The sequence below is a fragment of the Lagenorhynchus albirostris genome, chromosome 4, assembly GCF_949774975.1.
Source record: "Lagenorhynchus albirostris chromosome 4, mLagAlb1.1, whole genome shotgun sequence".
Taxonomy (NCBI): Eukaryota; Metazoa; Chordata; class Mammalia; order Artiodactyla; family Delphinidae; genus Lagenorhynchus; species Lagenorhynchus albirostris.
The window spans coordinates 47,505,439-47,520,913 of NC_083098.1; the positions used below are offsets into that span (position 1 = coordinate 47,505,439).

The 15,475-nt window shown below is 37.3% G+C and overlaps 1 protein-coding gene across 2 annotated transcripts in view; it reads left to right on the forward strand.

Moving 5' to 3' along the window:
* The window catches only part of CDKL2 (cyclin dependent kinase like 2), a 35,589-nt gene extending 20,754 nt beyond the window's left edge, over nucleotides 1-14,835 (forward strand). The window contains exons 9-14 of one of the 2 annotated variants that reach the window (XM_060148010.1): nucleotides 684-982; nucleotides 1,584-1,677; nucleotides 5,434-5,557; nucleotides 5,787-5,893; nucleotides 11,623-11,711; nucleotides 12,707-14,835. In XM_060148010.1, the coding sequence (XP_060003993.1) occupies nucleotides 684-982; nucleotides 1,584-1,677; nucleotides 5,434-5,557; nucleotides 5,787-5,893; nucleotides 11,623-11,688 (690 nt within the window). In that variant the 3' untranslated portion in view covers nucleotides 11,689-11,711; nucleotides 12,707-14,835. The remainder of the gene's footprint in view (nucleotides 1-683; nucleotides 983-1,583; nucleotides 1,678-5,433; nucleotides 5,558-5,786; nucleotides 5,894-11,622; nucleotides 11,712-12,706) is intronic. The other variant, XM_060148011.1, reaches the window with a different exon arrangement.
* Nucleotides 14,836-15,475: the final 640 nt, after the last annotated feature.

Consider the following 15,475-nt stretch of genomic DNA (forward strand, 5'->3'; position numbering starts at 1 on the left):
AGAATTTTATATAAAGTAGAACATTTAAAAATTGAGATTTGGGTACTCAATTTATTTAAAGTTTACTTTTCTTGGTAATTTATCCAGAATCTGTTCTTGGTAAGATAATTCAAATCTACCACCAACCCACTCCCATTTCTCAAGTGAACCCAAAGAAGAATGAGTCCTCAATTCTGTGTTCCCTGACTCTAAATATATGAGAACAAAAGCGAGCATGTTTGAGTCCTCTTCCATTGTTTTCCACTGAAATATAAATGTGATATGTGTGTATATCATTAAATCTGATATATATATATACACATATATACATACATATATATATATATATATATATATCTCTCTCAGAGCTAGTGTGAGTTTCATTTTCATTTGAAATAGATGTCTGACTGAGAATCTCGGGTTTAATTATAATTCCATAGGTAGAATAAGAAAAACTGGAGCACAAGAAGGTGATATCTCAGGCTTTTCTGGCGGTCCAGTGGTTACGACTTCCAATACAGGGGGCCCTGGTTTGATCTCTGGTCAGGGAACTAAGATCTGACATGCTGCGCAGTGCAGCCCAAAAATTTTTTTTAAAAAGGTGATATCTCTGGAATTCTGCTTTCGTTGATAAAGTACTTTATAGGAAAAGGTGATTTTTCATTCTCCTCAGATCATTAATGTTATTAACATTTTTGTAACAGGATACAAATGCTGATCCCAAAATTAAGGATTCTAAAGCATTTAAAATAAAAGGATCAAAAATGGACGGAGAAAAAGTTGAAAAAGTCAGTCGAGCTTCAAATGCCAGCTGTCTGAATGACAATGGGATGAGCCACATCAAAACAGTGCCTTCAACAAGCCTCCGAGATGGCAGCAATGGCAGCGTGGGCCACACAAGAAATCCAGGCATGGCAATTCCTCCACTTACGTACAACCTTTCTGCGGTGGCTCCCACTCTTAATTCTGGAATGGGAACTATCTCAGGAGTTCAGAGTTACAGGTATGAATTAGGAAAATAAGAACAAAACGTTGTTTAAGGAAAGGACATCTTTACAAATTGCAAGTATTTATCAATTCAGCCACATGTATTATTACTCTCAGGTTTCTGAATCCTATTCATTTTTGTCAGGTTACTGTTTCAAAAGACTTCTTGGCTAATGTGATAAAAATGATTAGCATTTGATCAAAAAATTTACCTGAGTCCTAAGAAAATAAGGTTGTATTATTTAAGGTGAAGGAATCTATAGCTATTTAGTCTAATAACACAAAAGGAGTTTGTCATTATAAAAGAGATAATTGGTTTTGAGAGTCTGCTGCTTCATGGCATGGCTGTGGGCATGTAATAGTACAAAGGAGCTCCTGTTGGGAATTTCGCAGAAAGGAAGGTAATTTATTGGCATTGAAGGCTGGGTGGGAGGCATGAAGGTAGTGGTAAAGGACAGAATGTTTCACCAGATCTGTGAGCATTGTATGTTTTTAAGAGTAGGCATGAAATTCTGATTAAACTGCATGTCACTTGATGTTGGGTCTTTTGATTTTGTGCTTGAAAAAAATAATTACTGCTGGGTCTAACGCAAATTTTTTTGTGGCTTTTGTTACAGAGTGGATGAGAAAACCAAGAAGTATTGTATTCCATTTGCTAAACCAAATAAACATTCTCCAGCAGGAGTTTATAATATTAATGTGACCACATCGGTAAGTGAACTGTTTCAGAGGCAGAAGAGCAAACATTAGTCATTTCTAGACTTCTATTAATAGTAAATATGATAGTGAAGAACTGAGAGTTTTATTGAGAGACGTATCATAAAGTGGAAACTTAATTATGTATATATCATCCCAGCGTGTCAAAATCATAAATGTGAGAGACAAGTTTAAGTTTCATAAGTCTGGAAATTTAAATATAAGATGTTATTGTTATATAGAATGGATAAACAACAAGATCCTACTGTGTAGCACAGGGAACTATATTCAATATCCTGAGATAATGGAAAAGAATATAAAAAAGATATATATACGTATAACTGAATCACCTTGCTGTACAGAAGAAATTAACCCAATATTGTAAATCAACTATACTTCAATAAAAAAAGATGTTATTATTAAAATGATATCTGTTTTAATTTTTTCAGTAATGGTAAAGTTTCTTAACCTAATGCTTGGTGATCAGTTCTTTTTTAGAGTAGATGAGAAGATAAGTTGTCTTATCTCACCCACACCAGGTTTCTGGTGGAAATAGTCTATTTAGTCATTTAATAAATATTGATTATCTATTATGTTTAAGTCACTGAAGAAGAATGTCAGTCTTTCTCTTCAGGAATCTCGTGGTTTAGTAGAGAATCAACACATTAAAACAGTGTCAGATTGCAGTAGTAGAAGCATGTCAAGATTCAGAGGTCTTCTGAAGGTTCAGAGGAGCGTTATTATGCTGAACACAGCTGCCAGAATGCTTCTTTTTAAAGTTAAGTTGAATCATCATTGTTCTTCCACTCAAAACCTTCCATTGGCTTCTCATCTCTGAGTAAAGACCAAAGTGCTTTTAGGGCCTGTTAGTCCCTGAGTGACTCACTCCCTCATCCCTCTATCCCACCCCTGGCTACTCTCATTTTTGATCACTCCATTCTAACCACATTGACTGCCTTGTTATTCCTGGAACATGGCAAGATATACTCCCACATATGGGTTTTTGTACTTGCTATTTCCTCTGTTTTAGAACATTCTTTCCCCAGATAATCCAAAGAATTTGCTTTTTCTCCTCCTTGGCCTACATGAAACCTTATTGTGAGGTCTTCCCAAATATTTTAACTCATTTTGTCTATTATTCTCTCCCCTCCCCTTGCTTAATTGTTTTTTTTCCATTGCCTTACCTGACATCCTCTATTCTCTTATTTATATATGGTCTGTCTCTCCCTCCCCCTGCCCACTACCCCGAATGTAAACTTCCAAGGAAGGATTTGTGCTTTGTTTGTTTTCCTCACTGCTCTGCCCCACACCTAGAATAGTGTCTAACGCATTGAAGCTGCTTAAGAAGTGTGGTGAATAGATTTTTCTGCCAGGGAAGGGGAGGTATGGATGTATTCCCCAAAGAGTATTTTCCTCACGAATTTCCCTTCTCTACCTCTCCCATTATCCTCAGAGCTGAAAAATATAGCCTTCTTTTCATATCTCTCATGATTGCAATCGTTTTTCTTTTAACTATTCTTAGCCTATAATTTCGGTACCCATAATACTTTCCTTTTTGATATATCCTACTCATTTATTTGTGGATATTTTTGTGTTTTACCTTCCTGGTCTGCTCTGGAAGATTATTTTGATCAGCAAGTCTTTTCAAAGTAGCTGGCTCAATACCATTTTGCTGGAATTGATATTAGCCTTCTTTCAGGCATTGCATTATCAATGCTGGCTGATAATCTTAGATCTCATTTCTGTTTATCCTTCTTTGGAATAGGCAATCAAGAAAGGAGGTAAAGATTAGTAGGGAGAAGACCCACTGGAGTCTTTTCTTAATGAAAATTAACCGAGGCAGAACTAAGGCTCAACTTTCTTCAGCTTCTAGGTTGAACATCAATAGCCTTCTCCCATGCTATATGCCCTGATTCTGAGATGTGAATACATATATTATTATAAACATCTCTTATGTATTTTATGTCACTTTTTTTTTTTTTTGTAAGTTTATTTATTTTTGGCTGCGTTGGGTCCTCATTGCTATGTGTGGACTTCTCATCGCGGTGGCTTCTCTTGTTGCGGAGCACGGGCTCTAGGTGCATGGGCTTCAGTAGTTGTGGCCTGCGGGCTCTAGAATGCAGGATCAGTAGCTGTGGCGCACAGGCTTAGTTGCTCCGCAGCATGTGGGATCTTCCCGGACCAGGGCTCGAACCCGTGTCCCCTGCATTGGCAGGCAGATTCTTAACCACTGCACCACCAGGGAAGTCCATGTGTTACTTTTTGAGTATATAAATCTAATAGTTTAGACTCATTATTTTATTGTTTTATACTTGCAGGTAGTTTTTTTTTAACTAATTATTTTATTTTACAGCTAATTTGAACCTTGAGCCTTAGCACTCATTCTATTAAAAGAGCAAATAGAGGGGGCTTCCCTGGTGGCACGGTGGTTGAGAATCCACCTTCCAATGCAGGGGTAATGGGTTCGAGCCCTGGTCCAGGAAGATCCCACATGCCACGGAGTAACTAAGCCCTTGTGCCACACTACTGAGCCTGTGCTCTACAGCCCATGAGCCACAACTACTGAGCCCGTGTGCCACAACTGCTGAAGCCCGCTTGCCTAGAGCCCGTGCTCTGCATCAAGAGAAGCCACTGCAATGAGAAGCCCACGCACTGCAACAAAGAGTAGCGTCCGCTCTCTGTAACTAGAGCAAGCCCATGTGCAGCAACGAAGACCCAACGCAGCCATAAATAAATAAATACATAAATTTATTTTTTTTAAGAAAAGAGAGAGCAAATAGAAACAGCCAAAAGAAAGACACTCAAAAGCTCACTACAGGAATTTTGAAGACTTTCTGAGAGGCAGAGTAGCATAATTCACAGAATATTAAACTCGAGGTATCTGGAATCTCAGTGGCTTGACACTGTCATTATACTCTTTGTGTGTATATTTCAGTATACATACATATATGTGGATATACATGGACATACATAGGATTCATTATCTATATGTGGTTTGTTTCCTTTTAGTAAATCATATAATCTCTCTATGTATCATCTGTTTTGAAAATGTGGAAAAGAATGTAGAGTTTCTGTGATTCTCAAATGAAACAGATTGGGAACTTGTCAAATTCATAAAGGTGCAGAAGCGAAGTGCTGCTGTGCTGTTCTTCTCTTTATTATTTTTCCAGAATTTATCAAATATGAAGTAATAGTGCTTAGAAAGATTAGGAATATGATTGAAGTTATAATTTTATACTTAATAAACTATATTTCTAGGAAAATGATATTTGCTAACAGTGAGGAGTAAGACAAGGACAGATGTAAAAGTATGAGTCACAAGATTATTATTGGGAAAGCGAAAAATGTGCTAGGAGATGTGATATACATGACAAGATGAACTATTCAAAATTCATGCGGCAACAGCAACTATGCTAAAAAGCCCAGCAAGTGGCATAAGACCTGACCTTGCTGGCCTGAAAGACCAGGACACTGATGCCCATCTTTTAACCTTGTACTGCTTGCCAGAACTTACACTGAAGTTTGGTGGAGGGAGAAGGAGAAACATAGCAACCAACCAATCTGCTTGTTAGTAATTTTAATAGATTTAAAGAGGAAGAGGTTTGAAATAACTGGATGAAATTGTTTTGTATGTTATTAGTGTTCTTCAAATTTTGTATTATTCTAGCTTTTCAATTCTATAAATTTTAGGATATAAACATAGTAGTTATGAAAGGGGGCGAGTTTACTTGGAGGCTAATTCATTTGTGTTAACCATTCTGATGATATTAGGTTGCTAGTGAAAAGAGTCTACTTCAGGCAGATAAGAAAAGAAGGGAATACTCAAAGAGAGATGTCCGTTTGCCTGAACTAAACTATAATCATCTCCCTGAACTAAAAGCCTTGGAAGGCATCGGTATGTTTGTAACGCTTTTACTTTTTCAGCCCTTTTGTTTACATTATTTAAAATGTATGTTAAGTAAACTAATAGAATATTAAAAATTTATAGTAACTTTACATATTTAAGTATGTGAAAATGTACAGACCTATGTACAATAAGTACATACCAAGGGACAGATACTGAATGTGAAGAACTAACAAAAACGTCTGATTTTCTCACTGTGTTTATGGTTATTTTTATCTAGCTCGAAATTCCAGGCTAATAAAGAAGGAGAACAAAAATCTTTCAGAATCTCGAATTCCTTCTCTGGTCGCTATTGACTTGCACACCTTCAATACTGCATTACATCAGGTATAGAAATACTCTCTGTAGGACGCATGGAACTCGGGTCTCTCTCATATTTCCTTTTAAAGTGTCCGATGGAGAGTTTGCTCTTAAGAATTGGGCAGGTTTATTAGTGGGATCTATAAAAAGTTTGCTTGTTAAATTTTGTTTTATGGTTCATTGCATTAAGTACCCTTATTACATACATATTTACATGAACATTTCCCAGTTTACAGTGATCAGTTTTTCATAGATTAAAAAATTGTGTGTGTGTGTGTGCATGCATGTGTGTAGCCTAGCTATGGCTTTAATATAACTATAGGCTTTATGGTAGTTTATGATATTTCACTGCATTAATACCAAAGTTGTTACCTTTCAAAGAGTGAAACTCTTTTGGGAATAGTTTTTTTTTTTTTTTTTTGTGGTACGCGGGCCTCTCACTGTTGTGGCCTCTCCCGCTGTGGAGCACAGGCTCCGGACGCGCAGGCTCAGCGGCCATGGCTCACGGGCCCAGCCGCTCCGCGGCATGTGGGATCCTCCCGGACCGGGGCACGAACCCTCGTCCCCTGCATCGGCAGGCGGACTCGCAACCACTGCGCCACCAGGGAAGCCCTGGAATAGTTTTTATTATCTTAAAATGTATTCTCCATTTGACACTTTTCCCCGGGGCAATCCATTCCATTCATGCTAAAGATTTTCTATTCCATATAGTCTTTTGCTATAATTCCTCTTATCTCTTCAGAATATTTATGTTTCTGCTACTTTTATATAAACAACAGTCATATCACTAAGAAAACCGGCCACCTTTTTAATCTCCTGAGCCATCCATAACTAACTACAAACTTGGGATATGAACTATTGAACTTTCCCTTTACTTCTTCAGACAGATTTTCACCTTCGCTTGATGCTAGGCAACTTTTGTTTTGGAATTCTCCATCCTCATTGTTTAAGGATTTCCATTTCATAGACAGACCCTGTAGGTAGCCTCCTTCTCTATGCCCATGCTTTTTCCTACTGTTACTCTTTAAATTATTTTGTAGAGCTCTGCAAACAAGGGGAATGATATTGTTGAGGATAACAAATTGCAGAGGCAGTTACCCAGTGATTCTGAAAAAAACGTTTACAGACCGCTGCTGCTTTTGCCTTATCTCTTGCCAGCAATTTCGGGAGCAACATCGTCAAAGCTAAACAAATTCCTGTTGTGTGAAGATGAATCACTGCCACAGATTTTACATTGAGGGACTACAGAGTCTCAGGAAATTCCCGTATACTTCTAAACTTAAATATGGATTTTAAAGCTGCAGAATTTTCCACTTGCTCTTTGTGAGCACACTATTGTTCAAATCACTTTTCAGGGTTGACATAGCTCAATCTAGTTTCATGCAATGGAAGAAAGGCTTTGGCTGCCTTCCCACTTCTTCAATATTTTTATTTCTCGTTCGGAACTAATCCTTTTATATTTATACACTGGTTCTGCATTTTTACTCTCAGTTTATTTGTTAAATTTCCATTTGCATTTAAAATAAAGAAGAAAGTAGGTGTAGTGAAAAACACAAATTAACACCAAAGTAACACGAGCTTGTGTCTGGAAAATCTGAGTGGAAAGAGAACAGGAGACTGAAAGCAAAAGGCCTGCTGGCAGAGGCTGTGACCTGCCTTGCAGTCTTACTTCATGGTATTCATCTATGCACTAAACTACATTTTGTTTCTGTACATAACACAAACACTTTCACATTCATGAAACTCTATTATGTACCTCTGGAACAATCTGTAAGATAGATTTTGTGAGTAAAATATTACTTCATCCATGGAATCTGTCTCCACTCCCTCACCCCCTACATGCTTACATGTCTTATGTACTTAGAGACATAGCTTCAGATTTTTTCCTCTAAGCACTGTTTTCTTCATCCCACAAATTTCGATATGTTGTATTTTCGTTATCATTCCATTCAAACATTAAAACATTTTTCCTTGTAATTTCTTCTTTAACCCAGTAATTGTTTAGAAATGTGTTGTTTAATAGTTAGATATTTGGGCGTTCCTTAGATATTTTATTATTAATTTGTAATTTAATTCCATACGGTCAGAGAATATACTCTGTATGATTTTGATGTTTTTAGGTTCACTGAGATGTGTTTTGTGGCCCAGCACGTGGTCTATCTTTGTGAATGAACCTTGTTCTCTTGAAAATAATGTATATTCTTTAGTTGTTGGATATAGTATTCTATAAATGTGAAATCCAATTAAGGTTGATAGTGTTGTTTAGACATTCTATATCCTTGATGATTTTTTTGTTTAGTTCCATCAGTTCCTGAAAGAGTGCTGTCAAAATCTTTTACTATGATTGTGGAATTGTCTATTTTTCTCTTACATCTGTCTATTTTTGCTTCATGTATTTTAAATCTGTCTTATTAGGTACATACACATTTATACTTGCTTTGTCTTCCTGATACATTCTCCCTTTTATCATTATGAAATGTCTCTTTCTCTCATGGTGCTCTGTGCCTTGAAGTCAATTTTATCTGAGATTAAAGCAGTCACTCCAGCCTACTTCCACTTATTTGTTTCCATAGTACATCTTTCTACTTTCATTTACTTTCAACCTATCTGGTTTTGTATTTAAAGTGTTTCTTTCGCCAACAGCATATAAATTAGGGTCTTCCCTTTGTAGCTATTCTCTCAATTCTGATTCTTGTAATTGGAATGTCTGTTTGTTTTCCATTTCTGCTAACAAATTACTACCAACTTAAAACAATCTCCATTTATTATAGGTTCCATAGGTCAGAAGTCCAGGCACAGCTGCTGCTCTCCTTAAGAGTCTCATGGGCTGAAACCAAGATGTCAGCAGGGCTGCATTTCTTTCTGGAGGCTCGCGCGGGTATCCGTTTCCAGGCTCATTCACGTTGTTGGCAGCATCTAGTTCCATGTGGTTGTGGGACTGAGGTCCCTGTTTCCCTGCTGGCTGGCTCCTGGGAGTTGTTCTCGTTCTCAGCTTCTTGAGGCCACTCACATTCCTTGGCTCATGGCCTAATTCCATGATCCTCAAAGCCAGCAACAGTGGTTGAACCTTTCTTACTCCTTGACTCTCTCTTACGTCCCCTTCTGCCTCATCTTTCTGACGTTCTTCCCATTTTAAGGGCACATGTGATTTCTTGGGAATCACATTGATTATCTATTATGTTTAAGTCACTGAAGAAGAATGTCAAAGCCAGCAACAGTGGTTGAACCTTTCTTACTCCTTGACTCTCTCTTACGTCCCCTTCTGCCTCATCTTTCTGACGTTCTTCCCATTTTAAGGGCACATGTGATTTCTTGGGCCCACCAGGATAATCTCCCTATCTTAGGGTCAGCTGATTAATAGCATTAATTCCGTGTGCAAAGTCCCTTCACAGCAATAGCTAAATTAGTTTGATTGACTAGCCAGGGACAGAAATCTTAGTGGAATATCTTTAGAATCCTGCCTACCACTAAATATTTAGGCCATTAACATTAATGTGATTATTGATATGTTTGGATCTAGCTCTGTCTTTTCATTAGTTGTTTTTTGTTCCTTTGTTTTCCCTTTCCAGCCTTCCTTTGAATTTGAATATTGTTAGTATTGGCTTTTTGGAGATACCTCTTTGCATTATTTTTTAGTGACTTCTCTAGGGATTACAGTATACATAACTAATCTTTCATAGTCTACTTAGAGTCAATATTGTACCACTTGTAAAATGTAGAAACCTTGCAAATGTATTTCCGTTCCTCCCACCTGAACTTTGTTACAGTTTGCATTTGTATTTTGTTCACATACATTGAAAACCTCACTATACTATGTTATACCTTTTGCTTTCAATAGTCATAAGTATTTTATGGGAAGAAAGTAGTTTTCTATGTTTACCTAACTACTTACTGTTTCTGTTGTTCTTCGTCCTTAAAGATTACACTTTTATTTTCTAGTATTATTTTCCTTCAATCTGAAAGACCTCCTTTAGTGTTTCTTGCAGAGCAGGTCTGATGGTGACAAACTCTTTTAGTTTTCTTTCATTTGGGAATGACATTATTTTGCCTTCTTTCCTGAAATATATTTTCACTGGATACAGAATTTGAGTTGGTAGGTTTAAAAAATTTCTTTTTCTCTCAGGACTATAAAGGTATTATTTCTTCGTCTTCTGATCTCTACGATTTCTGGTGGGAAATTCTCAGGTATTTGAATTGTTACCCTTAAGTAATGTTTCATTTTTCTCTAGCTGCTTTCAAGATCTAATCTTTACCTTTTGTGTTTATTAGTTTGAATATGATATGTCTAGGCATAGTTTTCTCTGAGTGGATCCTTTTGGAGTTTGCTAAGCTTCTTGAATCTGTAAATTTATCTCTATTACCAAATTTGGGAAGTTTTTGGTCACTATTTCTTCAAACATTTTTTTCCTGCCTAATTTCTTTCTCTTCTCCTTCTGAAGTTCTAATGAATGACATATATGTTAGACCTTTTGGTAGGTATTTTCTCACAGGTTCCTGAGACTGTTCACTTTCTTCAATCTTTTTTCATTCTATTTTTCAGATTGAGTAATTTCTATGGATCCTTCCTCAAGTTCTTTGACTACTTTGTCACTTCCATTCTGCTAGTAATTTTAAAATTTCAGATAATGTATTTTTTAGTTCTAAAATATCCACTTAGTTCTTTTTTAGAAATTCTATTTCTCTAGTAAGAATTTCTGTCCCTTCATTCATTTCAAGTATGTATAAATTTCCAGCATCTGGGCCACCTCAGCATTGCCTTTATCTTTTGACTGCCTTTTCCCTTGAGAATGAATCACACTTTCCTGGATCTTTTTATGTCCAGTAATTTTGAATTGTATCTCGGATATTGTAAACGTTGTATTGTATAGTCTCTGGGTCTTGTTATAATCTTCAGGAGAATGTTGAAATTTTTATTTTAGTAAGCAGTTACCCAAGTTTTGTTTACACTGTAAATTCTGCCTTACCTTCTGTGAGAGGTGGTTTAAATCTCAGTTCTCTAAGTCTTTGTCATCCTACTTTGCATCTGTCCTGCACTTGTGTAGTTCAGGGCTTAGTTGGAGGCTTGTACAAGTGATTAAAATCTCATTCACTTCTCTAAATTGAATTTAGACAATTGCTATGCTGTTGGGAGCTATCCCACGCATGCATGCATACCTCAGGAACTGGACGGAGACTTCTGTGGGTTTATACATAGAATTAGAGGGTCCCCTTCTCTAGTTCTCTTCCCTCCGGAGTCCCCCTCCATACTTTTTGCCCTGCAGGGACCCCTTTTTCTGACTATAAAGATGGGGTTCCTTTCAGACTTTTAGCTTCTTGCACTTCTTTACGACTCTGAGACTAGGGCTTGCCCTTTGGGCAAAGTCACAGAAGTGAAAAACAAACAAAATTGGAAACCTACCCCCTTGTGAAGGGATACATCTCCAAGTTTTGACTCTTTCCCTTAATCCTCAGTTTTTTTTCTATTTTTTCTAAAGGGTTTTGTTTTGTTCGTTCATTGATTTTGGTGATAGGTAGACATGGGTTATAGCGGGTTTACATTGCCCTGGCACATCAGAAGTATCTTTTAACATATGTACCAACAAAGAGGTCAAAGAATAAGATGAAGCCCTTACTTCATCTTCTTCTGTGTAAGCACCTTGAGCTATGACTAGTTCCCAAGTTCTAATCATCTGATATTTGAACAAGAATTGGGATTTTGAGGAAGTAAGACTTTTACAATTACTGAGACTCTATAATGCTCATTTATTAACTTGTAGGTATCAGGATCTCCCCTGTCAGATGATTCAGAGGCCGATTTGCCTCAAGTGGAACACCAGCACTGACTGTCATTTTGGTTCTGAGCTGGGTAGGTCTGATTTCTCACCCTTGAAGCTGTGTAACCTTTCATGGGAAATATTTTGTAGCTTGCTGAAGCAACAAATTGTACAGCTGAAACATTCTCCAATGATTGACTCTATGAGAACTCTTGATAGACAAGGAGTTGTACTACTTAAAAAAACAGGAGTAGCTTTTGTCTCTGTGATGAAATCCCTTTTCATAGCGCTTGCATCTCTTGCTTTTAAACTAATCTCCTGTATTTTATTGGATACTGTAATGTGAACTTAGGGTGACAAGTGCTCCAGAAGGATATATACTTATCTCCCGTATCAGACATTTGCCCTTTGGGTTTGTAAAGCAAGAAAGAGTAAATGATTGCCTGGTAATCTTTTTCCTAATAAAGAGGGATCATACCAAGTGATTGCCTTCCTTTTAAATATAACTTTTTAATACTGAAAAACCAAAACCAAAAAATAAAAGAGAAAAAATCAGACCTTTTTGGGTGATAATTTGCTATGTGAGTTCACACAAGTCATTCAAAAATAAAATCCTGCATTCTTATAACTGTGTTGTTGGAATTAACCTGTTAACCTCCACAAAGCATTTTGAATGTCTGTGACATCAAATGTGAATTTACTGTGATGTGCATAAATCTTAAGCTTTCATTTCTCATTTTTACAGGGTCCCTTCCAAGGGCCTAGTAGAAGTCGTTGCAATGCATTTGCTATACATACTGCATAAACTGCAAGCTCTATAAAACTTGTATCTATTTTGTCAAAATTAGTCATTATTTACACAAAAGGAGATGCTGTGCTATACATGGTAGTTTTGGTGGATAATTATCCTGAAGACTGTCTTTAAAATCTTGTTTTTTATACATATGATCTCAGGTTTTCTTAGACCATGTAACACCTACCAATACCGTCAATACATACAATATGAGAAAGCAAGTGAGGTAGAAATCAATTTCTAGAAAGAATATATGTAAACTATTTGCTGGCATATGTCCCCCTTTGCTTTTAGATGCTGCCCTAGCCCTTGAGATGACATCCTTGTGCAACAAAAGTGCTGATATCCTAGAAGCAGAGATTTGTGGTTTTGAGCCTTGACTTCTGAACTGACTACATTTTCTGAGAAAGGCCTTGCAGCAGAAGAAAAGACAAAGACATCCATGTGTTTCAAAGGAACATTGAACAACTGTCCCTTCCCAACTGTTATCCCATCACTTTTCAAGTCCACTGATGCTATTTCAAGCTGTATCCAATGAAAGAATAGTGATAGAGTTCTTGTTACATGAATGTGTATTTAATATTAGTAGATCGTGTATTTAAAGTGAGTAAAAAAAAAAAGGGAGAAAGAGAAGCATTTAAAAGGTCATGTTATTTATGCATTGAATCTTGTGTGTTATTTGTATAAATGTGTGCATTTATTTGGGAGTGGGTTTGGTGGTGGTAGGTGATAAAAACTAGGATCAGTTGAAGAAAATGAAAAAAAACCTGGGATCAGTAGGAGAAAATGTTTCCTTTACCCTAACTTAACTATAAAACACATTCAAAAATCTTGCTTGTTTCTAGGCTTTAAGGAGAAATGTAACTGCTCTCTGTGGATAGATGTACATCTTTGGTTTCTGTGATCATTGTTGATGTTTGATCAGTGTTATTGTGGGAATCTGGCCTCTCTGCTGATCTTCTAAGAACCACACTAAAGCAAATGTCGCAAAGAAGCCTTTTATTTCTAATGACCTAGTATGACTCTGGCATTGGGTAGTCCTCTGTTTTATAAGATTCTGGTGCTAATGTTCTTGTGTGTAGGAACGTGATTGGAACAAGAGTGGTGAAGGAGAATTTTGTACGTTTACCTTGGAGCTGTGTACTGTGCTTCTCATTAAAAAAAAGAGGTAGACATACAAAATTTGGGGATGGAAGCTGGGTTACCAATGACTAGGGCTGATTACTCTTTTCTGGGCCAGTTGCTATGGAACTTCCCAGCTGGAGAAATTTTGGGGAGAGAATGTCCACTGTTAGGACTTCACTCTTGTCCCACTGATAGTTTGAAGGTGATATCAGACAGAACCTAGAGATATTTCTGTCTCCTTGGGTCCTCCAAGGCCTCCCCCAAAGCTTTTCACAAGGTGCAAAATCATTTACCTACAGCCCACGCATCTTTTCTAATGCGCTGGTTCACAGCTTTTAGGTGGGAGAGTGAAACCAATTGGACTGCAGGTTTTGGTTTCTGGGTTGTAAGTCGTGCTCTGCGTTCATTATCTTAGAGGATGGTTGTTAAGGGGGCCAGAACTTGTGTGGACTTTTTTTTTGCCTTAACCAATGAGCAATATGTTGTTTTTTCTAAAAGGCACTGGCTAGAACTTAGCCCAAACATTTAACTAGCACTCTTCTCTATTACTCTAAAGAGGTTAATATTGAAATTCTGACCTTAGACACTTGGGCTTTCAAAAGAGTAGGACATTCCAGAGGCAAAATAAGGGGCTCCAATGTAGAGTCTATAGGTGGTTCAACTGAAATTTGGTCTTGGTTTTGAAGCTCTATCTTTAAACTCTGACCAGGTGTTTGACTAGATTGGTGTGGCTAACATGCTGAACAAAATTAGTGTGTAAGTATTTGTAGGCTTCACATTAAAATATTATTATTTTATTTTTACTCTGAAAAATATTGTCAACAGACTCTAGCATGGAAAGCAGATAATACTTAAAAGCCAAGTGTTTCTCTAGCTTATTTCAATGTTATTTTTATGTAAAGATCAGTGTGAAAATATCACCCCAGTGTCTGAGGGTCCAAGATCAATTACCTTCTCATTTGCTTTTGGTATTTTTTGTTTATTAAAACATTGTGTGAACTTTAGAATTAAAGAACTAAAAGTTATTCACTCTAAGTCCAACTTGAGAATTGAGGATCGTATCTGGTTAGAACCGTGGCAGAACTTGAAAAAGAAGATTTTGCAAATTGGGACCATAGACACTGAACCAAAATAATCCCTTTTTTCAGTTTAAGATTACTTTACTTTGTCTCATCTACAAGGATATGATTAAGCCACTTACTAATAGAAAATATGTGTATGTACTGGTGGGGGGAAGTGGGCTTGCTGTGTGTATGTATGTTTTAAAATTAATAAATATTATATCTTACTGAGCTCCATACATGGTTTTTACTTGAACTTATTTAAGAGACCATGAATAATGTATACAACACCGTACAGTTTTAACAAATAAGTTTGAAATAATCTGTTAATTCTCTTTTTGAAATTTTGCATATAGGGGTGGCAAGTTAATTTTCTTGTACAGCCAGTGATACAAGCAACCTGGTCCTAAAGTAGCATGTCTTGTAAAGATGACTTGGTAGGGCTTCCCTGGTGGCGCAATGGTTGAGAGTCCGCCTGCCGATGCAGGGGACACGGGTTCGTGTCCCGGTCTGGGATGATCCCATATGCTGCGGAGCGGCTGGGCCCGTGAGCCATGGCCGCTGAGCCTGCGCGTCCAGAGCCTGTGCTCCGCAACGGGAGAGGCCACAACAGTGACAGGCCCGCGTACAGCGAAAAAAAAAAAAAAGATGACTTGGTAAAAGTTGTGACAGACTTCGCTTAGAACCTGGTTCTCCTGATTGAGAATCCTTGCTTGGTTAGAATAGCTGACTTCCTATAGAAATGGGGACACAGAAGATGTGTTTTCTTATGTGACTCTCTCATTATTGGTTCCTTTATTTTAGTTGTGCTACAATATAAGGCTGGATCTGTACTAAATTATGAGTCAGACTAGACGGAAAAATGTGCTTCACTTGT